This window comes from Epargyreus clarus, unplaced genomic scaffold (genome assembly GCF_041222505.1).
Source record: "Epargyreus clarus isolate Ecla_fem2 unplaced genomic scaffold, WU_Ecla_fem_2.2 ptg000004l, whole genome shotgun sequence".
Lineage (NCBI taxonomy): Eukaryota > Metazoa > Arthropoda > Insecta > Lepidoptera > Hesperiidae > Epargyreus > Epargyreus clarus.
The window spans coordinates 172531-196965 of NW_027332212.1; the positions used below are offsets into that span (position 1 = coordinate 172531).

Genomic DNA, 24435 nt, shown 5'->3' on the forward strand with positions numbered 1-24435 from the left:
CTCGAAGTCATATTTATGTCGTAATTCTCCGCAGTTGGGTAATTACCACATCAATACACTACTGAAAGACTAACAGATTTATATAGCATTTTTTAAGATCATAAAGCGCCATCTGTTGCCGAGTACTGAAGATTGTCGCAACGTTTATATAGATATAGAATAACTTGACCACTTTATTAATTTTTGTCGAATTTTATCAGACAATTATTAAGTGACTACGACATATAAAAATCCCATTATCAGTAAGTTATTAAGAATTTCTATGTTCATATTATAAATTCTATCAAAATTTATAGTTCCTCAGCATTTTATAAAAGTTAAATTTACGAAATAAAAAATCCCATTACCAGTAAGTTATTACTATAAAGAATTTCAATGTTTATGTTATAAATCCTTCCATATCAATAGTTCTACAGCATTTTATAAAAGTTAAATTATATTGCTCAAATAAAATTAGGTACCTAGTCTAATGGGACTTATTAAATCATATTAAAGTTTCACTTTCCGCTTCTCCTTTTCGAACAAACTACATAGTTCTATTACAATATCGACTAAAATGGAAAGTTATAATTGAATATAACTTTCCATTTCCTACAACTTGCCTAGAAACAAAGACTAATTAGTTACTCCGAACAATAGGGGCCAATTACAGCGACAATGAAATTTCTACCAGCGACGATACAATTTCTAGACAATACTAGTCACAAAAATTAAGGGATATAAAAAAAAATCCAAATTTTTGGGTGATTTTCAACAAGCTGTAACTCCGAGGAAAATGGTCGTACAGAAAAAATAAAAAAAGCAAATTGTAGCTCCAAGTGCCTAGTTTTCAGGTATGACCATGAATTTTTTTTGTCATGGCCAGGTCTGGAGAAATCCTACGAAAACTACCAAAAAAAAATTTTTCCAAATTTTTTCCCGTCTAAAAAAAGGTCCACGGGCTTCAAAAAAATTTTTTTGATTGTTTCGTTCAAAAGCTCTTTTAGAGAATTTAATCCTCTTTAATTTGCCGTATTCAAAAAGCCTGTACGACGATTTGCCGCGGAGTTATCGTCAATCAAAGCAAAAAAGTTCTTTTTGACTTTGATATTCAATAACTCCGGAAATAATGATCGTACAGGAAATCAAAGGAGGGTTTTGAAAAAATTTTTCGAAAAAAAATTTCGAAAAAAATTTTCGAAAAAAATTGAATTTTTTTTTTTTTTTTTTCAAATTGTTTAAAAAATCAATCTTTTTAATCGAAAAAATAAAGATTTTAGAGAGAAAAAAATTTTTTTCATTGAAAAAATGAATAAAAATCACAAAATTGGTCATAATGGTGATTTTTGCAAAAACAAAGAATTTGAAGCTTCGGGGCACAATGAAAAAAAAAATCGCAGCGCTTTGAATTTTTGAGGGATTTTAGGGGACACTTTGAGGTTGAAAAATTACCGACGATATCCTTCGTTCATCCATTTTATCCAAAGCTATACCAAGTTATCCAAATATCCTTAATTTTGCGAATTTTTGTCTTTTTTTCAGTCCGAGTTTTCAATTCAAAAACAATTTTTTTTCTTAAAAATGTTTACATTTTCTTATAGAGAATATCGTGCAGTTTTCAAAACCCTCCTTTGATTTCCTGTACGATCATTATTTCCGGAGTTATTAATTATCAAAGTCAAAAAGAACTTTTTTGCTTTGATTGACGATAACTCCGCGGCAAATCGTCGTACAGGCTTTTTGAATACGGCAAATTAAAGAGGATTAAATTCTCTAAAAGAGCTTTTGAACGAAACAATCAAAAAAATTTTTTTGAAGCCCGTGGACCTTTTTTTAGACGGGAAAAAATTTGGAAAAATTTTTTTTTGGTAGTTTTCGTAGGATTTCTCCAGACCTGGCCATGACAAAAATTTTTCATGGTCATACCTGAAAACTAGGCACTTGGAGCTACAATTTTCTTTTTTTATTTTTTCTGTACGACCATTTTCCTCGGAGTTACAGCTTGTTGAAAATCACCCAAAAATTTGGATTTTTTTTATATCCCTTAATTTTTGTGACTAGCATACTTACTGACAAACACCATTGGTTACAATAGACATGAAATGTTTAGAAATGTTAGGCACGTTCCTTTAGAAGTATTATAGGAAAAGACGAGTGAAATGTGCGTGCAGGCTTTAAGACAAAAAACGACAGGACTGATACGTACAGAACAGCATGTAGTTCACCTGATGGTAAGTGGTTACCGCCGCCATGGACATCTGTAATCAACCTCGACCAGGATTGGAACCCTTCTACGGAAGGGCGGACACTAATGCATAGTTACTCTCGAGGAGTTGTAGCACCTCGTGCAATACCTCTACTTAACCATATGGAAACATTCTTTACTGAAAAAGGTATCGTGGGAAATCCACATGTCTTAGAATTTTCTCGATAACGACTGTACTCTAAAGTTTGGATATTGTTTAATGTGCAGAATCTAAACTTATTAGAGAAGACCCATACCCAGCAGCTATTAAAGAACGAAAAGACATAAAATATATTTTACCACTAAAAGTTTCGTGACTTTCATAGTATCTTTAATGATATTTGAATTTTAATCGGCTTAACTTGTGTTAAGAAATAACTTGACAAGTTAAAAGTGATCCTTTAATCCTGATTTATGCCCAGTAAACTAAATTTAATATGAAATGTATAAAACTTGACTACCCTTATGACCGATACTTTTGCAGATACTTACTTACTTTTAAAATTAAAGAAGTTATCCAACCGGGAACTTGATCAATTAAATTGAATAAAACGGAAAAGCTTAGAGCCTTCCAATGATAAAATATTTTACAAAACGTATCAATTAAACAGGTTGAATAAAACTGGGAACCTTTTTCTTTGCTTTCTGTAGCTGATAAAAAGTTATTTTTAGTGAAACAATAAAGCCAAAACATATTCCAGCAATCCTTTGTTCAAAAGCCGAATTTACCAGGATAACGAAAACAATTTAGTGGTAAGTATTTCTACCCTTTATATACTCTATGATCCTTTTTTTTTTTTTTTTTTTTTTTTGTTTACGAGGGGGAAACCTTCAAAAGGTACCCAGTGTCGTAGGAGCGACACGGGGTTATGTGGGATTCTTACCGCACTAAAACCCCCCCGGTGGCCGTCCTCAGCGTTGCCAAGAGGACTCCGGGATCTCCTACGGAACGCAACCGGAGTCCTCTGAACGCGTTGCCCCTTCGGGCTCCTCCTAGGTGAGCGTCAGGTCTCACCACACCATCTGGTGTTTACGACGGTATGCGCCCACTCATACCGCCGTCCTTCCCGGAGTTGCTTGCTGGACGGCTCGACCTCCCAATCTTGCCGCCCGCAACCCCGGAAGCCCCCTTTTAGTCGCCTCTTACGACAGGCAGGGGATACCGTAGCCCTATTCTAGTCCCGGGACTACAGGGACAGATACTCTATGATCCTATCGACCTTTGTTATTGAATTACGCCTGAATGGCTTTCCTTACAGGCCAGACCACTTTCCCGATAAATACTGGTCTTGTTGTAGCCACAAGCAGATATAAACTAATAACAGAAAACAGGTTAAACAAGAACTTCAGCACTTACTAATAAATTACTTAATTTTATAAATAAACTAATATCTACTATAAAACGAGAAAAAAAAAACAACTGCTTGAAAATAATCAACTGAGAAGGGAAGTAACATATTAAGTCCATGCACGGTTGCCAACTTAGGGGTTTTCCCCCCAGATTTAGGGGGTAAATGAGTGGTATGGGATTTTTCTAGGGGTTTTATATGTCTAGGGGTATTTTTAAGGGTTTTGTAAAGGCGCGGCGAGCAAAAAAAAAAAAAAAAACGGGAAACGTGTCATAAGCTTGCACGGCGTCCAAAACAAACATGTTCTGAGCCGGCACGGCGGGGCTAAAAAAAAAAAAAAACGGGAAACGGGTCATAAGGTGGCACGGCATCCCAAAAAAAAAGTGTAATATATTTTTAGGGGAATTTTCAAATAATTAATGCAATTATAGGGGGTTTCGACTTCAGTTTAGGGATAAATATTTTTGAGAGTTGGCAACACTGAGTCCATGTTACGTTTCAGTTTACGATACCACTGCAGTCAATTGCAGAAAGGGTAAATAACATTTAAATGTCATAAGAAATTGGTGGTATTTCAAAAGCGAATACTTTTTGGACAGATTTAATTGCCCTGGACTCGATGACAAAAGTTAAGCTTTAAAAATATCCTAACATCAATAAAGATTTTAGTGAAGGTAAGGCAGCGTAACCGTAATGTGACGCAATCTCAAAGGATCTCGTTTATTTCAGAGATGTATCACCGCAAGATAAATGGTCATTTTACTCTAGGTAATTTTAACCTTTCTTTATCAGTGTTGTTATCTTCAAAGCTTATATGTTCCAATTACATACATTAGTCAGATAAATAGATTATAGAAGAAGTAATGAAGTTCACGTTACAAGTTGATAACAGCTTGATTATTAATTCTAGTTATTTTCATATCAGATGGTGAAATCTTATTTTATTATCATCTTATGCTACCGTAGGAGGTAAACCATACACTACTGACCTGTATTTCTGTGCAATACTCTGTTTTCTTATGCCCAAGTATTCTTAATATTAATCTACAATATTAAATATATCAATATTATAAAGAGGAAACCTTTGTTTGATTGTTTGGTTGTAATGAATAGGCTACTGGACCGATTTTAAAAATTTTTCACCATTTGGAAGCTACATTATCTACGAGTAACATAGACTATATTTTATATGAAATACATTTGATAAATAGATTTTGAGGCGGTACAAAGTTTGCCGGGTCAGCTAGTACTCCAATAAAAGAAAACGAAATTTGGTCATATACATTGACTTTACTATAAAGTTTTGCTCATATTTAGGTTATTTTGAAATTAATTTTGCTTCAAACGCAATAAAGATAGTAATAAAAATATAAGGACAGTCAATTACCTTCACAGCGGCATCTATCAGCAGATATAAAGGTTTCTGAGCATACTCCACAGTCGCTCGCTGCACAAAGATACGACGTCCGCACACTTTCAAAGGCTTCACCACGACCTGGAAAAACATTTTATTTAGGAGAATTCTCGGATGCGATCTCGACGAGTTCAATCTTAAGGGATTTACAATCTTTTTAGATTCCCACGCTTTCATTCTTTTATGAATGGCAGATTTGTCGTATTTTTCTATTCATAGCTGTCTCAGTGTAACTTAGTGAGTTTGTTATTTTTGTAATTTTGTAATACTAATTAATCGTTCAATGTAGTTTGGAATTTAAAACTTATAAAGCTACGGAAGATAAAAGTCAAACAGTTGGAAAAAGATAACAGAAGCCACGGAAGTAGCCAAATTTTGGTACGATGTTACTCAAGTTGTGAACGCATTACTTCCTATAAAGAAAACTGAAATTTAATCTACCGTTAATTTTTAATTATGCAGTAATTATATTCCACCATTTGACATTCTTCAGATTTTTTCCAAGCTATAAAACATGTAAGTCACCAAATTATAGGTAACATTTTTTTAATATTCATCGTACCAAAATATGGTCTTGAAAATAGCAAACAATTTAATTTGCAAAAGTTTACTGAAGTAAAATAATCAGTACAGACAAAAACGCGTCAAATTTTGAAGAAATTGGAGAAAGTTTTCGTCCTTATTATACACAAAGTTGGCAATTAGGCCTAGACTATGGCTTTGACTCACAACAAGTTCTGTGATAAGCCAAGATGAAACATAATGAGATAATTACTTGTTAAGAACTTTGACATAAATAAATTATCTTAGAGAATATGGTAATTTCAAAAGTGGCAGAACTTATTGACGCGCGGCTCCGCGATTACAGCCTCAAATATTTCGATCTTATTACAACAGTTTTAAGCGCTGCTAATTCTGGTTTAGAGGATATGGTAAGAATTTTTTATTAACACGCTTTTATTAGCTTGGGTTGTATGTATGTATGTACGTAGCAGTAACGGAATCTTTGAACCCGATTTCTATCCACTTTGAACGTGCAGTTTAATTCAAAATTTTGAAGAATTATCAAAAACCGATGACAATACACGGTTGTAATAATTTTGTACCATTGCCCTTATCAACGTCCTCAGGAGTAACGATTTTCGAGGCGAGATTGTTCAAGCACCTTAGACAAAGTTCATCGCAAGTCTAAGGTGCAAGGTGTGATATCAAAAAATATTAGAAAATTAAAACAATTTAGAGATATTTAACATCACTGTCTTTATTTTCATTAGTCTTTATAAAAAATCTGTCTTGGCAATGAAACCTAAACTACGTAATTCTATGAAAATCAACATTTTCTTTCATCCGTTATTGCCTCCGTCTTCAATCCAGGTCTCCAAGGCGTAGGTATTCTTGGCTAGGGAATACATCCAATGATAATGCAGATGGAGAAAACTTTAGCCATATCTATTGCAATTAAATTCAGTTTTCGACCGGTTCTTCTTAGATAATATAAATGTGTGCATCTGGTTACATCTCAAGAGCCTCACAATTAAAATATTAAGAAAAATATATCTTTGGAAACTTTACTGGAGATGTTGGTAGGGATGTATAGACCTTTTCAAGACAGAAAACGTATTCTTTTCCAAGCTATTTTTCGATGTGTTGGACGTGAAGATGCTCGGCGGCGAGTAATTTCTAGGGATGATTTTTAAGTAGATGGTTGAGATTCAGGCTCAAGTTCCAGATCCAATTCTAGGTCAGTTTCTATTTGAGGGTCTGCATGTGCTTCTCGATCTGTTTCAGGGCACAATTCTTCAAATTGAAACTCTTCTAATCTATTTGGTTGAAGCTCTTCACTTTAATGAAGATCTTCAATGTCCGATATATTTCTCCTCACCCCGCACTGGCAAAATCTGATCGTCATTTAAATGTACCCCTAAAATTGAAACAATCAAAATTGATATTAACGAAACTTACACATAACTGGTAATAGCAATAAAAGCATTTTCATCAAACGTTATTCTGCACCAACAACCGTAGGCACACGATCGTAACAGTTGAAATTTTAACCTAATTGTATCTTAATTGCAAGTTAATCGAATAAACTACTAAAGTCCACGTATTTAGTGTTCTTTTAGCTTTTAAATTAGCAATAATTAATAATAGATACTAAACATTTAATACCAAAAACAATTATATACCTGTGACAGCGGGTCGAAAAAATCTGCCATCTTTGGACGAGTCCCTAGCACAACTGACCGCCTGCACCCCGCTCACTTAGCCGGTAGCACGTGCAATACTCTCCTCACGATCGATCGGCATCGGTTGCGTTTCGAAAAATAAGAAACTATCACGTGGGAATTTTTTTAAAGTGAAACTCACGCTCATATCATCTCGGGTGTAAGGGGTTAGATTGCAAATAATTATTGCTTTTTAGTTTCAATAGGTGTAACTGTTCTAGCGTGATTTTTAGTTTAGAAAATAATAATGTTATTTCCTTATAACTCAAATGTTCTGAAACATATCTATAATGCCCTCTTGTAGAATGATTTTTAGGATTCCGTACTCAGAGGTTAAAACGAAACCCTCTGCGGTCTGTTCGTGTGTCACTGGGCTTTATCTCTTAAATCGTAATAGATAGACACTTGATTTTTTACAAACGATGCATAATGGTGGTCGCTATAACAACAAATACTAAAAAATTATAAATAATTATAGTTCAAAAAACTAAAAAACACGCTTTTACGATAAAATCAACTAAAAAGTAGAAAATAATTTTCAATCTAAGACTCACTTAAGGAACAGTAAATAGTATAATTGTGGAAAAAGTGTGAAGCGCTTTTCGAACCTGATAAATGGAGCACTTTTGATTCTTAGATTAACAATTATTTTCTACTTTTTAGTCGATTTTATCATAAAAGCGTGTTTTTTAGTTTTTTGGACTAAAATTATTCATATAAAATCTAACCTTCAGAAAAAGAAACGAATCTTTTATCGAAATTATTTAAGAACTGTTCTATAATTTTATTTACAGATATGAATGGCCAGTGATCACCATATATTAAGTTAGCGTTCATGTTCTGTTGTTGCTTCTACTAGATAGAAAGTTCCAGAGCCCGTAGGAGTTTTAACGACGTCTTGTTTAATATTTTTTCATGTATAAGATGTCAATCTTATATCGTATTCGACGGAATACGTTCTCACCTTTAATTGTACTACTGCATGCGCTCCAACTTCAATATCATTCGGAATGAAAGTAACTTTCAAAGTGTCTTCTCCCTCTATAAAACAAAAGCGAATGTTACTACAACAATATGAAAGTATGTATTTCGTAATTCGTAATTTGAAATTCAGGTCTGGGAAGAGTTTTATATGCTTCAGAGGCACACGTGTTATTCATTTTTTGAAAGCGACCGAGTTCGAGCGTGGATCCTTTGAATACGTTCAATTTATGACTTTTGTTATGAAAATGCTAAATATTCTGCAACACCAGGCGAGCTACAGAAAGTTTTTCCTGGCATACATATACAACAGGTACATATTGCACACAGCACTAACATTATGTGCAGATCAAAATTTCGTGTACTTCAATTTATGTGAAAAACGTATGTTAGGAGTTGTTTTTTTATTTGTACGTGCCGAAGAATGATACATATGTATGTATCATTCTTCGGCATGTAACATTCTTTAATTTCGTTTATTGTAAAAGTTTACATTTTTCTGCTCTTTTACCTCGCGGAATGTTTTTCAAGAGTATTTGTGTAGGTATACATATACCTACACACCGTGCCTACGTGCCGAAGAATGATACATACATATGTATATATACCGCGAGGTAAAAGAGCAGAAAAATGTAAACTTTTACAATAAACGAAATTAAACTTACCAATAGGAGCTTGCCATCGTAAAGTGGTAGGCAGAGGAGTGAGGTTGGTACATGTTAATCTGTAACAGGCGCACCGACCAAGTGTGAGTGCTCCGCTCGGTCGCAGCACGGATGTTCCGCGCTGTCCGTGCTTTGAGCCTTCGTCTAGGGCACACATCTCACCTAAAGATAAAATAAAATAATCTTATTTCATTATATATTTTGTTAAATGGAAAATCAATCCTTTTCATACTATCCGTTTAATTATTAGGTTTAAGTAGGTAGCAATAATGATCGAACACTAGATTAAAAGTTTACTTTGGCTTATATAAACACTCAATATGGATCATTTTATAATTATTTGTTTATTTATTTATTCTGCCAATGTACTAATATTGACTAAGAAACGCGATAACAAGTAACTTTAGGTATTGTTTAATTAAGAATATTGTTTTTTGATTGTCTTTGAGTAAGAAGTCATTAAAATGTAAATTAGTGGCAGCGTGTTAGCGCTATCCACTAGACAAAATACCTGACGACACTTTTGATAGCTTAAATTTATAGCACAAGTTAAATACGACAAGAAAAAAAAATCTTAATAATTGTTAAGATTTTATTTACTAAATAGTAACACAATCCTTACAAGCACCGTGCTTATCTCCCAAGCAAGGAAACACCTGGAGCATCAACTTCGGTGCGAGCACTCTGTATGAAATGAGAGTGGCTCGACCCTCGCTGCCCACTCGCGCCGGCAGCTGCGCCAGGTCCGCTGCAGTGCGGCGCACTTGTATCAGCGTCGCTACACATCCATCTGACTGCAAATTTACTAATTACTGTAGAATAGAGTATGAGGATGGTATAGTTAAGCGGCTAATGCTACCAATTACAACGCTAACGTTTATAATATATTAAGTCACATGTGACGCAGCGCAGTCGTATTGCGGTTTTCGTATGATATTGCGGTTTTCGTAAGATGACCCATCTTGCATCACGCTGCAGTACTGCCCAGTGTGGGAGTCTCAGCGGCGGATCCTCGTGTCAAAAGTGGGACCGAACCTCTCTTCAGCGGCCATTGTTGGAGCGATGGTTCAGCGTAGCGAAGCCTGGGAGGGCATGATCACCTCCTGCGACATAGTAATGTCCGCAAAGGAAGACGCCGAGCGAGCTAGGGAGCGCGCTGAACCCGCTCGGAGGAGGAGTCGCCGCGGGCGTATATAACGCCCATCGGCGCGGCGTCCCTGTAGTTCTGGGAGTAGAATAGGACTACGGTATCACCTGCCTGTCGTAAGAGGCGATTAAAAGGGGGTTTCCGGGGTTGCGGGTGGCAAGAGTGGGAGCTCGAACCGCCCGTCAGCGACACCGGGAAGGACGGCTGCATGTGTGGTCGCATATCGTTATACACACCAGATGGTGTGGCAATTGATAAGCTCACCCGGGCAAAGCCCGACGGGGCAATGTGCTAAGAGGACTCCGGTTGTGTTCCTTTGGAGATCCCGGAGTCTTCTACGCAGCGCCGAGGACGGCGACCGAGGAGGTTTTGGTGCGGTAAAAGTCCCACATAACCCGGCTTCACTCCCATGGCGTCGGGTACCTTTTGAAGGTTTCCCCCTCGTAAAAAAAGGGCCATCTTGCATGTTTGAATATAAAGCTATAAACACGGATTCCAATGTATTTCTTTTCAAAGGTAAACTATGTATTGATTTATGGGATCATACGTCATCATTCTGTTCTACTGTAGTAAAATTACTTTAGAAAAAGGAATTTAATGCTTTTATTTTATATGAAAAAAATGTTCCTTGGAAACATATAGATTATGCTGTTAAATTGACAGATATCCTAGCTAGACATACAGTCTATTAATTCCCTAAAAGTATAATAATTATGTACAATATACTTGTAAAATAGCAAATCACCTCAGGAGCAGTAACATCATAGTTAAGCTCGATGTGTCCTCCATGCTCCAACGCGCCCCTGGACGGCTTCAGCAGCGCGCACGTGCAAGTGCGCTGGCTGCAGCGCTCGCACGCCGCGCGCCCCGCACACGCCGCGCCGACCGGGTTCTCGTGCCACCAGCGCCAGCTTGAGCCCCACCAGTAAATCTGGAGACACAATGAAGAATTTGAAACGATTGCAGTTGAACTAAAAGTCAATTTATAATTTATACCAAGGACGTAGGGAAGCATATGCACCAATTATTATGTTTCCCTATTCGGCGAGAGACTCTTTCTTTATATTATGTATGTACGTAGTGTCAAATAGGCTTCACATTATTTCAAATAATATATGTAAGTAGAACATGAAATCAATAAGGTGTTATATTTAGATTTTTATAATTATCAACAAACACCTACGGTTAGTAGTTTAGTTTAGTTCGAAACAGAAAAAAGAAAATTCCAACTACAACTTTATCAGTTCGGCTATGTCTTGGATATTCTGTATGCATTAAATATTTCAAAATCTCAACATACTCTATTATATCAATCAATCAATAATAATTTTAGAATTGTTTAAGAAAGTTTCCATCACTACCAACATCACAATAGTAAAAGTTTGCTCACATGCTGATGGGTCTCATTGCTCAGCGTGATCTGAGCTTGTACCCGAGCGGCAGGAGGCACCAGACCGAGCCACACGGAGGTCGGTCTGAGTGCGGGGTGCCGAGTACTGCAGCCGGTCTTTATACGCGTTGTTGCTGACCATTCATCGTTATGTGCTACCAATCTGAAGGTAGTAAGATGATTTTACGACTAATTTAGATAAACTTAAGCCTGAGAGAACTAAAGAGAAAGAAGACACAGTTACATTATTTGCAAGTGTCTATGTTTCCAGGTACACGACATAAGCTGAACCGAAACAATTTATAGCAAAAATGAAAAAAAAATCGAATGGCGTATTTTATTTTATTTATATAACTTCATACTTACTGTATAATTTTTCTCTCAGGGTATTCATCAGGTAGATTCCGTAGTGGCACCTGGATATTTGTCAAAATAGACTGTCCTGGAATCAGCTGTATTCCCGGCAGATCAGAATCGGGTATCTTCCAAGAAGCAGTCACACATTCGACTCCGGTGATCTGTGTAGCTTCAAGAGGTATCGTTATGGATTTTACCCTTAAAAAAAATGTATATATTAGTAATAGTATTCAAGTAAAAAATAGACGTTTGCTGCTAGCATTTACTGGCTATCATTAATAAAAAGTTTTCAGAAAAATACAGGAACTAAAGATATTCCGAATGTAAGGCAAACGAATGTAAGGTCGGTGTGATGTCATTGACGGAGTCCTGTGTTCAGAAAGGGCTCGTCAAAACTTATTAACTTAACTTCTATAATAATTAGACATTATAAAGCTTGTTTATTATTTTATATTACATGTCAAAATGCTTAAAATTTATTCCATGACAGTTACCTTCGTGAATGCGGAAAAATAAGCAAAGGTTGATTTACTACGAAGCAAACCGGTGTTACTTCCCACCACACTTCCATTTGAGAGCAAACAATGTCACACACCTCACGAGACCAAGCCTGAAATAATATATTAAATTAATTCTCAAATTATAATCATTAGCCCAGTACCTACTGATAGCATTGTAGTATATTGTCTACTGTCCAGAGTCCAAAGTCTACAGAGACCAGCATAAGATGAACTAAATATAAGATGTCCTAACTAAAGTTCCTAATATTAAAATTACCGGAGATACTCCTGGTATGGAATCTTCTTCAATGACGTCCGTTTCAATAACCATAAGGTCCAGGTCTGGGAAGAAACTTTCTTTGGGAATGTTCTTTAGCACCAACCTGAAAAATATTATAATTACTAGAAGACTAAGAGTAACTGGTAAAAACTTTTATACTATTTCGTAAAAAAAAATCTTACATCATCACGGCGCGTTGAACACCAAGTTTCTTCCCGACATCTGGTACTCGAACTTCAACGACGCTGGTGCAGCGTGGCGCAAGCCGTCCTTGAGCTGGTTCCGGGTGCACGGCCCGAACATTGTCGTAACTTGTAAGCTCATTTTCCTATTTATTACATTCCAAATATGAAAGAAGAAACATTATTTTATTTGTTAATGTCACATTCATAGACAATTTTGTCTCGAATGTTCCGATGATGTTGACGACCCGCGTGGCGGAGCGGCCACCATACCGGTCTGACGCGCAAAGGGTCCCGGGTTCGATCCCCGGCCAAACAGATATCTAAAAGGATGAATTTAGATTTCTGTTTCTGGGTCTGGGTGTTTGTGTATTTGTCTATGTGTGTGTCCATGGCACCCACACACACACAGGGAATCCAAGTGTGGGGCTGTGAGTGTAGAAAGCGTTTATTATTATTTATAATATACGTTAAACAACTATATTAGGTAGAAGTCTAATGTTTTCAACAAGTATTTCCACATAATTATATAAGTCATACTTGAATGTTATGATCCAGGGCAATTCTTTTAATACCTCATAACCATTATAGTTACCTCATCATATCCACCTGGTTTTGGGGCACCAGGGCACAGTTCCTCCTCACCACCGACATCATCAGAATTGGTTGCGTCCCAGCATGAGCAGATGCCCCAACGTCGCATGCTCCAGTAATATTCATAGGTGATGGGACTGGAAAATAAAATAATAAAAAATATGCCAAGCGATATTAATAGATATCTAAATATCTAAGTACCTACTGAAATTGAATTAGCACTGGAACTTAATGCTACCGTTATGAGACAAATATGATGGTAATAATACTTCCGTGTTATTGAATCAAAGAGTCTACAATGTTAATGTTTGATGAAAATTCGTAAAACGTAACGAAATAAAAAATCGGACACTCACCTGTGATTTATAATTTGAATGCTTGCAGCTAAGGATCGGTTAGGGAAAGCAATGCCCAAGTTGACGTAGCAATCGCAGCCTCGATCATCCTCACTGGTTATGTCGTAGTCCTTTTCGTGTGCCTGAATACAATAAAGCAATGGAAGAGCTTACTTTTATTAGGCAGAAATAGATGTGGCAGTGATGCCGCCAGAGTCGAACCACAGTGGATTTTATCACCTTCTAAATCTTTTGTTATTAGGCAGAAATAGATCGTCCATTTAGGGAGGCATCTAAATGACGAATTTAAATTTTCGGTCAGAGTCGGGATGCCTGTTACTGTATAACATAAGAGAACAAAAGAGCTGAAATTTGACAGCCTGTTTGTTATTTGTATTTGTCGTACCCACAGTAGCGTAATTTTCAGTCTCATTTTCATTAAATTGGACATAACACAAAAGCTCAAATATATTTCAAGTATTGTTATTGTGTAAGTTTTAGTATTATTACACGTACGTATTCAGGTTAATATTTTGCATTGTTTCTATTCTAAAAAACTTTTCTATCAAACGCTATCGTAATAATACTCGTTTGATATGAATAATTACTGCTTTTGAATTATAATTGAAACACTGATCAACATTGAACATTTTCTGTTTTTCCTTTCGTATTTGATTGAAACCTTTCAGCGATATATGAAAGTATGCTCGCAATTAGTTTGATTGGATTGATGTCGATGGTATATGAGCTAAATAGTATAGTATTTGTGAAACTTAAAATACTAACAATAGTCTACGCATATGGATTCGATTCTATAGTATTTTTATATATAAATAGTGCTTTATTCAGGTTTTAAAAATACGTTATGTTTTGTATTGAGACGTTCCAAATTAGTTTTCGGTTACAGTTGTAAGTTTTACTGTATAATTACTTTTCTTAGTTGTTTACAGTTGTCCATAAATGTTGATAATGTTAGTTACTTCTAGCTGATGAAGAAAGTAAAAGTACCTGTATAGTTATATGATCCAGTCTAAACAACAAAGAATCAGCCACCAGATGTAAAGATCGCACGATGGCAGTGGAGCAGAGTATTCTATACATAGTTGTCTGTACGCCATGGGAAGATGCATAGCATACGGCCATGCCTGTAATGTTGCCGCCACCAGCCCAGTGAGAAGGTGATATCCAGAAAGAATCGGATGCCGCACCATAAATATTTTCTATGTTCGCATCTTTATTTCGTGCAACCTGATCAAATAAAATAAATATCGATATAAAATTGATAATGCTTTTAGAATACAGTACAGTAACACAGTATTGAAATAAGAGTAATAATCATCTAGATTCAAATCCAATGCCGAAAAAGGAAACAAAGATAGTGGAAACTTTAAGTAAGATAACATATGTAGTCAAGTATCGTACGCAATGTGAAATAAAATACGTCAAATTTACAAAATAATTTTAACGATTGTAGAAGAACTTACACAACTTTTACACTTTTAACTGACGACATACATCAGCAACAGAGAATTTAGAAATATTAAATCTTACAAGACTCTAAACAAGCAAGTGGCGAAGCATTTAAAAGGTTTTTCGAAAACTAATCCGCTAAGAACGCTAAATGATAAATGATGATAAATCTCACGTCAACAGAGAAGTTAATCCATGCATCTTCGGGTAGTAGAAAAAATATAGCACGGCCGGCGTCACAATGGAGGATCAGAGGAGTACGGTGGACGTCTCCTAGTAGTTTAGCTCCGAGATCAAGTACATCGGTTATATCATAACAATCTTCAACTGAACGTTGTCTAGAGAATAGATTTGGCAGCAGTACTGGAACATAAGACACAAAGTATTGTATGTTGGATGATGATTTTTTGTAATATAAAACAATATACAACCGCATTACTATTAATATAAAATAAGCATACACAAATTATATTGTAATGATTTCTGTTTTCAATTCAATCTTTGGAGGTCAGTTAAACATGATTAATACATGAAGTAATAAATACAATATACTTACTAATCTAATCCAACTGGTTATCTTAGGTATGTTATCTGTTTGTACCTGTAGTTTCGGGACCAGAATAGGGTTACGGTATTCCCTGCCTGTCGTAAGAGGCGACTAAAAGGGGGCTTCCGGGATTGTGGGCGGCAAGAGTGGGAGCTCGAACCGCCCGGTAAGCGACCCCGGGAAGGGCATACCGTCGTACGCACCAGACGGTATGGCGAGCGTCAAGCTCACCTGGGCAGAGCCCGACGGGGCAACGCGCTAAGAGGACTCCGGTTGCGTTCCTTTGGAGATCCCGGAGCCTTCTACGCAGCGCCGAGGACGGCCACCGGGGTGTTATAGTGCGGTAAAAATCCCACATAACCCTGCGTCGCTCCGCGGGACCGGGTACCTTTTGAAGGTTTCCCCTCGTAAACAAAAAAAAAAGGTATCTTATCTGGTACAAGAACATTCTACTTACCATCCAGTAAAGGTGGTTCCATGTAACAATGAATGGGCACTTTCAGAGGCTTCCCCACAGATACTCTGACATTTATTTCATCCCAGGTCTCTCTGACATCCCTGGGTCGGTAGTGGATGCGCAGCTCCGCCGCCGCGCCTGACGTTACCACCAGCCGCGAGCATAGCTCCACATCGAACTCACGGCGCTCGGGTGGACGGATGGACAACCGCAATTCGCATTTTGTTATGTTTACTATGCGAAGTTTGTGCTGGAATTTATAGGTACTTTGACTCCGGAGATCACTTTGGTGTTTACATGTTTACGTTATTATAGTAGTATCAGGCGCTGCTATTTTCTGTTCACCTCGGTCAATGTACATACTCGTAATAAGGTGACATTCTAAATTAAACCTTAGGGGTAGTAATCTATCTTGAGTTGACCTCAGATTGGCTTGTTATTTTATTTCAGGACAAGTTCTAAGGACGTTGGCTTAAAAATACTTTATTTATTACAGTTTATCGTTTTCTTATTTAAATTGTATAAAACCGATATATAGCATAATTCCTGCCATTGTAGACTGGTTGTAGACATCCATTTCATAAGTCAGATGATACAATACTTCATTATTACATTTGATAAAATTTAATCTTCAAGCATTGGGGTCATAATTTACGTAAATTGGACTATTAGCAGAGCTGTTGAATTCTTATTACCCTATTTAAGGAAATCGTTTGGGTTACATCGATTTATAGTACGTTCGAAACCTCCGAATGAATCGATGGTAGATAACGGTAATTTATTTCATCCTGGAAAATACGTCTCAGCAGTTTTGATTCCGGGACAAATCGCCAAGATAAGAATACGGGATAGCAAGTTAGTAATGCAATAAGGCTGAGTTTTGTCAGAATAGTTGTAACATTTTTCATATATTTTCATATTTATAAGAGTTTAACCAGTCCACATCCGCAGCTGAGGTGAAAAATAAACTTTGTGAATTGTCACTGTTACTGATTTTCCTGATAGATTTTTTAATTTAATATTTGGTACCATCACAGAAAACTGTTAAGTTCTAGCCGTAGGTTCTAATATTGTTTGATAAGATATCTCACCGTATGCAACTGACCCACGGTAAAATTCACGAAGTCGAGCTGTGGAGGAACACAAAGGACGTACTCTGGTTCCGGTGGAGGCAATACTGGCAGCGATGGAGGGGGAGGTGGCCGGGGCAACAGCTCACCTAAGCTGTGTGAAGAGGTAACCCAGTTAAGAATATGTAATCTAATAAATGGACTTGACAGCGAATGTTGTATGAATAAAAGTGATAGAAGTGCAAAAGGTTCGACTTTGACTGTGGAGTAGCACACTAATATGACATGTTCTTGCTTAACCTTGAGGCAAATCATATTCTATTTGCAGATATATTGACAGAGGATATACAATAGATTAGCATTGTTTGATTATAAAAAAAATCTCATTTATAAGATAAATAATTACAAAATTGGATACATTAACCTACCTCAGAGATTGTAAACTGCCATCACCATTAGCTTTCGGCTGAGCACTAAACTGCCTTAATAATTCAGATTTCTTCTCACTCAAATTTCCAGAACTTCTGTTAAGTATGCTTTTAATCCATAGGCTCGTATCTCCTAGTAATAAATTGTGATATTAACACTTAATTTTAAGCACTTACTACATCCATAATATCCATAATTAAATGAACACCGGATTTCAGTTTTAGTAAAAAATTGTAAAAAACTAACTATGCTACTCCAGTGCTAATTAGTTAGGCTTAGTGGAGAATTATTTAGGTATCTGAAGAAATTGTACGTAGGATTACGAGTTAATTGGCACGTAATTTACCACTACCACCTACTTAAGTGATACCTTTTGGACCATGATCATAACGATTATGATGACATTAATTATACCTATATTTTATTTATATTTATCAAAGATTTACATACTTCCAGCGTCCTGTTCTATGGATGGCCTCAGGTCTTCTCGTCCAATTACTCCTCGCTCTTGCCTCCAGTCTTCTTTTATTTTATACACGGGATAGTGTAACTTATATATATTTGGCAGAGGTTCTCTGGCCAATCGCTTTGCAAACTCTTGTTTAAGTTCCTCTTCTTGATTGTACAGTGCTCTGTATTCTGATGATAATTTATTTTCCTATTACAATAAAATTAACTAAGTATTCCGTTATTACGTAGAACGTTTTTCTATTAATGTAGATTTGTTGACCTACTCCATTTTTTCAACTACTCGTTTTATATAGAGGCCAAATGCAAAATTATAATAAATTTAGCAAAGTACCCATTGTTGACTTTGAAGCCCATCTTCATTCTTCTGATCGTCGCGCATCAATGGTTCACTAACTAAAGGTGGCAGAAAGTCGAGTTCACGGAAAACATTCCGCAGTACTAGCTGTACATCTCCGCATAAAGCATCTCTGAAAATGATATCATTGATTTTAACAGAAATTGATGGAACATTATGTGGTTGGATATCGGTGGCTTCATTACCTCCTAATTTGCCTTACGGTTACAACAGAAGTGTACCTAAACACTGCGTCATTTACTAACTTATTTTGGTTAAGAATTCAACGGTTTTTCTCTTTGGTATTCAAATGGTAAATGTCTGTAGATGTCAGTGACCACTTAACGCTAAGTGGATACTGAAATAAAGAAAAACTGTTGTACACGACAGTTTTTTATTTATATAGTTTTTTCTTTATTTAGACATTTTATTTAGACTTTATTACAGAGAAATCTCGTATACCTACACAAGTCTCAATAGAAGTCATGCATTATTTTTTCTCAAACATAAATCTTGACTCCCTTTCTATAGTATGAAAAAATCAAGCCCAAAATACACAAATAAAGTTTGTTCAGCAATATATTGTATTTGACTTGACGTAGTACAAATTCTCATATTTCAATCGCACTATAAAGATACAAATTCACGGGGCCACTTATTTCATTGTATAAAATATTTTTATATTTTATTTTCAGTTTTATAGTTGATTACAGATTTTTTGATGTAAACTTAGAACTTGCAACTTAGAAGGTGAACTACACATAGGTACATTGTATTATGTAGTGTTTCGTTAATATCTCTGACGACTAAGTAAGACATAATTAAAAGGACGTAGTCTAATATAGTCCATTACCCTTTTTTTGTTTACGAGAGGGAAATCTTCAAAAGGTACCCGACGACGTGGGAGCAACGCCGGGTTATGTGGGATTTTTACCGCACGAAAATCCCCCCGGTGGCCGTCCTCAACGCTTGTTGGAGAACTCCGGAATCTCCGAGGGAACACAACCGGAGTCCTCCAAGCGTGATGCCCCGATCGGGCTCTGCCCTGGGTGAGCACTTTTGGCTCCTCCCACACCATCTGGTGTTTACGACGGTATGCGACCACACAAACGTCGTCCTTTCCGGGGTTGCTTGCTGGACGGTTCGAGCTCCCACTCTTGCCGCCCACAAACCCGGAAGCCGCCTTTTAGTCGCCTCTTACGTCAGCAGGGGATACCGTAGCCCTATTCTATTCCCGAGACTACAGGGACATAGTCCAATACCCAGTAGTTACTCACATTTCTAAATCCAGAAATAGGGATCACGGTGGTGAACAACGAACGATTAATTTTACCATGTTCAAATTTCACTCAACTTTCGCGACATTCTCTATTATTTATCGACTAATACTAAAAATAGTCGTTCAGTGAATAGTTGCCTTTATTACAGCGAATAGGAATAACAATACGCTTGCGTATAAACAGAAAGCGTGTATCAATCGAAAAATAAATATTGAAATCTTCTTATATCGCCACACAAATAAAGGGTATGTAGTTGGAAAATACTCTCCGAACAAATGGTTACATAAATATTAAATGAGGATGAAATACGCCGTGGACAAAAACACTCGTTATATTTGTACTGATTCAATATCGTACTCAGTAATTGCACGTATACGCTCACATTTATAAATTGTTGCCTACTATTGCTATTAAACATTTTTTTAAATAATTGACAAATTACGAACTTTGAACGCCAAAAATTGGTTAAGATAAGTTAGTGATTTATTACGAGCAAGCGTATGTCTCTAATAGATCTCGGCATAGTTAACACAATATAGTAGTAGGGGAGCCCAGGATGCTACATGTGTAGAAACTCGAGCGTCATTGGGACCTATACGATTGTGTAGATTAGGCATTAGAATGAAGAAAAGGTTATATTATATTTTTCGATTCAGCGGGGGGTTTTCTTATTCTGACGACTTGAAAAATGTATGAAATGTATGAATTAATGCTAATAAGTGACACTATTAGATAGCATAATAATACAGGATGTTTTTTTAATTGGCAGATTATGATGTTTCCCGTTTTCTAGCTTTATTTCTTTTATATTAACAATGACCACGCTCGAGCATATCCAGTTATCGATTTTTTGATTCTGCAAACCCCCCGACATAGAAAGCTCATTTATGGTTTAGGATACTCTACAGGGTGTAATGTATCTCACATATCTTAGTCTGACGCGCTCGAGACACTTCCGAAGTCCCCTCTTGGGCTCCCCAACTGTAGGATTTCGTGCAGAAATCTCACTTTTAGACCCACAAGCCTACATATTTTGGAGATATAATATGTGTACTTACTGTTTCTCCGGTATAAGAGGTAAATTTTCAGCCATTACCCCGAATAAGTAATTATAAGCTACAATATTAAAGTAGCCTGAATTTGTGATTATAAATATTTTCTTGTAAACCTGTAAAATTTATTTTATATTATTGATTTTGATAAGTATGACACGTTCATGTACAAATATGTCATAACAATAACAGTTTAAGTAATACTCTATGGCTGTTTTCTATAATTTATATACTCTATAATTCATATCGAAATAAACGAAAACCTTTTTTAACTCTGCACCATCCGAATACGGCGTAGTTAATGATTTTCCAAAATTTCTTTACTTATGCCTTACTAATTGCCTTACTTTAGGAAAAATCTTTTATATTCCCAGTTCTCAAAAATATTTTAACACCGATTGATAGGCAAACGAAAATGTTTAACTGCTGGATGATAGATGGGTACAATGAAAGGATTTTAATTTCCTAAAGGGCAAAGTAATATTTTTCCTATCATTTTTTAATGATAGGAAACCTCGCGGACTATACCTACTTTTATAGGTATTATAATAGTATCTATTATTGAAATATTTTGCTATTAATATCTGGGGAAATGAACATTGAGTACTCTGAAGATATTTGAATCGGAATGTTCGTTAATCACGCCGATCGCTGTTCACTGACCTTTTCAAATTTAATTAAAGTGAATTAATTAGTAAATTAACATTATTCCACGTTAAAAGTTTTGCCGATTACTCGAGTGTAATTAATTAGATCTTATTGGCTAACATTCCTGGGAAATGTTTATACACTGTACAATTAGGAAAGTTATTTAAGAAAAAATCCTTGAACTTAAATTTGATAAACGTTTTTATTAACTATTTGTTCACAGTTGGCCGGTCGAGTCTTAAGTTTAAAATCTACATTTGAGAGACAGTTAAATTAACACTTAATATTTATATTTTGGATTTGGATTATCGCGTACTACGATTTGGGTATCGACATCGACGTAGAAGATTCTAGTAAAGGGGTATAAAACAATAATAAAATGTAACATTATGAAAATCAACCAATCATAACAAGAAGTCTTTCGGATTTCTTTATGTAAATCAAAAGGCATTGCAAATCGAGCAAATGACATTATTGCAATATGAAAAAGATATAAAATGTTATTTTTAACCGACTTATTTATGTAATTATGTAATGTAATCAATTTATGTTTCATAATACATTTAATTATCGCAAGGGAAACAAGGCCATAAAGTATAAACTCTTTGATAGAGCAACATCATGCCTACACCTATGTATATAACTTTAATTTTACATAAAACTTTATTGAACCTATATAATAACTTATCTCTTGTAGATTCTAATAAGGCCCATATATTAGAATAATCCATTAGGGCGTAAAAAAACAAACTTGTTAACAATTTAGCAAGAGGCTTTAAGAGGTCTCCGGCGAGCGTCGAAGGCACTTTGCAAAATTGCCTGTTTTGTTCGAATTTGTTGAAACGAAATAAAACACTTGAGAGATTTTTTTACAAACAGAAAGAAATTAAGCAAACAATCCGGTAAAACACTTTCAATGTTCTTTGAAACAACTTAGGAACTTTATAAATTACTATCTGCCTTAGAAATTTATTATTACTTTCTTTGATCTACTCGTACTTTCTAGTCTGATACTGCTACTACTACTACTACTTTATAGTTTGCTATTGCTGGGCCTACATAAATATTCCAGAAAAATATTTTGGCTTAGTTACTGCACCATAGACATTTTTTTAAAAATACGCTGTTGCTTATTATATGGGTTCATCGATTGCCTATCACAACTCCAAGACAAAGCAAAGACTGTTCCTATTGATTCCTCATACGGCACTTACTTCATGGTAATAAAATCGTGAAACGTATATGACAAGTGTTTCCAGAACTTTCTCAAAGGTATGAAAAGTATACTGACCAGTTTTTAACCAGCGTATTGAACTCACGGTCAAGAACGTAAGGCCCTAGGCCTTCTCACTCTAAGAGAAAACATATAAAACCACAGACCTATATTGGGTACAAAATAAATACAGGTTGGTGTGTAAAACCCTCCTCATCTTAAGAAGAGCCCTCTGGCGTGATAGTGATGAATAGTTGATTCTAATTACAATCAAATAATCAAGTTATTTGACCACGTTGTGATTTCTTGACGCCCCATCTGTTGCAGTTATTGTGCAACATGCTAAGAGTTACAGAAATCAAGGATTAAGTAATTTTTGTCCTTGTTTTTGTTGTATGTAAGTACTATGAGTACTTAAGACAGAAACAATAAGGGAAAGTGATGAATGCGGAAAGCTTTATTTATTATTTGGAGTAAATCTGATAATAAAACATCATAGGTTCTCAAAAAATTAAAACAACGTCAATTTTATTTCTACACATAACGCTGAAAAGCGCCATCTTCAGTTACTGACGTAACTAAGAGAACTGAGGGAATATAGTATGTCAGCTGACGAAGTAATTCGCTCACTTGAAGCTAGATGGCTCTAATATTATTTTTAAAGAGCGGATAATACTTTGTTATTTTATTTTTTTGCTACAGCTGATTAAAAAAGAAGTAATTATAATCTTTAATTCAAAACAAAAATGGTCTTAATTAGCTGTTTTCTTTAACGCCATCTGAATTGCAAACACAAAACAAGCTTACGTATTGTGATATGGAACCCTGTACAATATTTTCTTACAGCTACGCAATTCATCTTATAAACACAGATGGCGTTATTTTAACAAATGTTCATAACGTATTGTTGTGTTTCTAATTAAGTTATTTTATTAAGTAAATAGTTTTCGAAGTAATGGCGACCATACACGCGTATCTACCTAAGAGGAAAACACTCGTCACCGATGTCTACCGGTAGTAGCATACCACACGTTACTGCTCGTTTGTTCCGCCTATAAACATAAAAATAAGGAAGGATTTTATCTACTTACAATAGGAAAAACATTCTCACACTTTCTTATAAACTTTTAATTGCATTTCGTTTGGTTCTGACAGAGTCCATTAGACTTGTCGACGGGAAACTTTGTGGATTATCCTGTTCTTCAACTTTGTGATAGAGTTCGTCGATTATCCGTGTTGATAATAACTTTGTGTTATTGGATATTGATGTAGCGGATCTGTTTTGGTTGCACAATGTTGCGTTATTACGATTTTTTTTAAATAACTGCATTAATGTTTTTTTATATCACAAACTGCCAGAGTCTATCAATCGTTTTGAAGGTATCACACCTTCGTGGTTTAGTAGCGGTGGCATCTCTGTCATACCGATTTTTGGTACTTGGATAACTGTGCGTTCCAACTTTGTCCTCAGGAGTAACAAAGCATTTGTGTCGCACCTCAGGTAGGAGGATATCTGGAGTTGATTACAAATATCCCTGGGCGGTAGTACCTAGCTAGCATCAGGTAAAGTGTAGGCGCAAAAAAGAAGAAATTATGCAAAAGTATCAACGCCATCTGGATCTTAAAATAATGTGAAAGTTTATTTGTGATCCTGTAAAGGGCGTCCGTGGGATTTTAATCGATAGGTAATCTATATCACCCCCGCGTTGAGGGATCCAATTTAGGATTACCCCACGTTAAAGAAAGGTTACTTAAGTAGTTTGTAAATTTCATAGCTAATTTTAAACCTTTCCAATTCAAATTCAGGGAAAATCTTTCAAC

General features: G+C 35.9%; 1 protein-coding gene across 1 annotated transcript in view; it reads right to left on the reverse strand.

The window, feature by feature from the left end:
* LOC140757069 (uncharacterized) overlaps nt 1–20902 on the reverse strand; it is a 158281-nt gene extending 137379 nt beyond the window's left edge. Inside the window, exons 1-20 of the mRNA XM_073092609.1 lie at nt 20760–20902; nt 18419–18554; nt 18067–18274; nt 17616–17748; nt 17209–17341; nt 16118–16367; nt 15289–15476; nt 14652–14891; nt 13665–13786; nt 13310–13445; nt 12715–12860; nt 12530–12635; nt 12247–12362; nt 11762–11950; nt 11396–11558; nt 10751–10936; nt 9481–9652; nt 8859–9020; nt 8177–8253; nt 4961–5068 (exon numbers count right to left, since the gene is read on the reverse strand). Of these exons, the coding sequence (XP_072948710.1) occupies nt 4961–5068; nt 8177–8253; nt 8859–9020; nt 9481–9652; nt 10751–10936; nt 11396–11558; nt 11762–11950; nt 12247–12362; nt 12530–12635; nt 12715–12860; nt 13310–13445; nt 13665–13786; nt 14652–14891; nt 15289–15476; nt 16118–16367; nt 17209–17341; nt 17616–17748; nt 18067–18274; nt 18419–18554; nt 20760–20794 (3006 nt within the window). The 5' untranslated portion in view covers nt 20795–20902. The remainder of the gene's footprint in view (nt 1–4960; nt 5069–8176; nt 8254–8858; nt 9021–9480; nt 9653–10750; nt 10937–11395; nt 11559–11761; nt 11951–12246; nt 12363–12529; nt 12636–12714; nt 12861–13309; nt 13446–13664; nt 13787–14651; nt 14892–15288; nt 15477–16117; nt 16368–17208; nt 17342–17615; nt 17749–18066; nt 18275–18418; nt 18555–20759) is intronic.
* Nucleotides 20903–24435: the final 3533 nt, after the last annotated feature.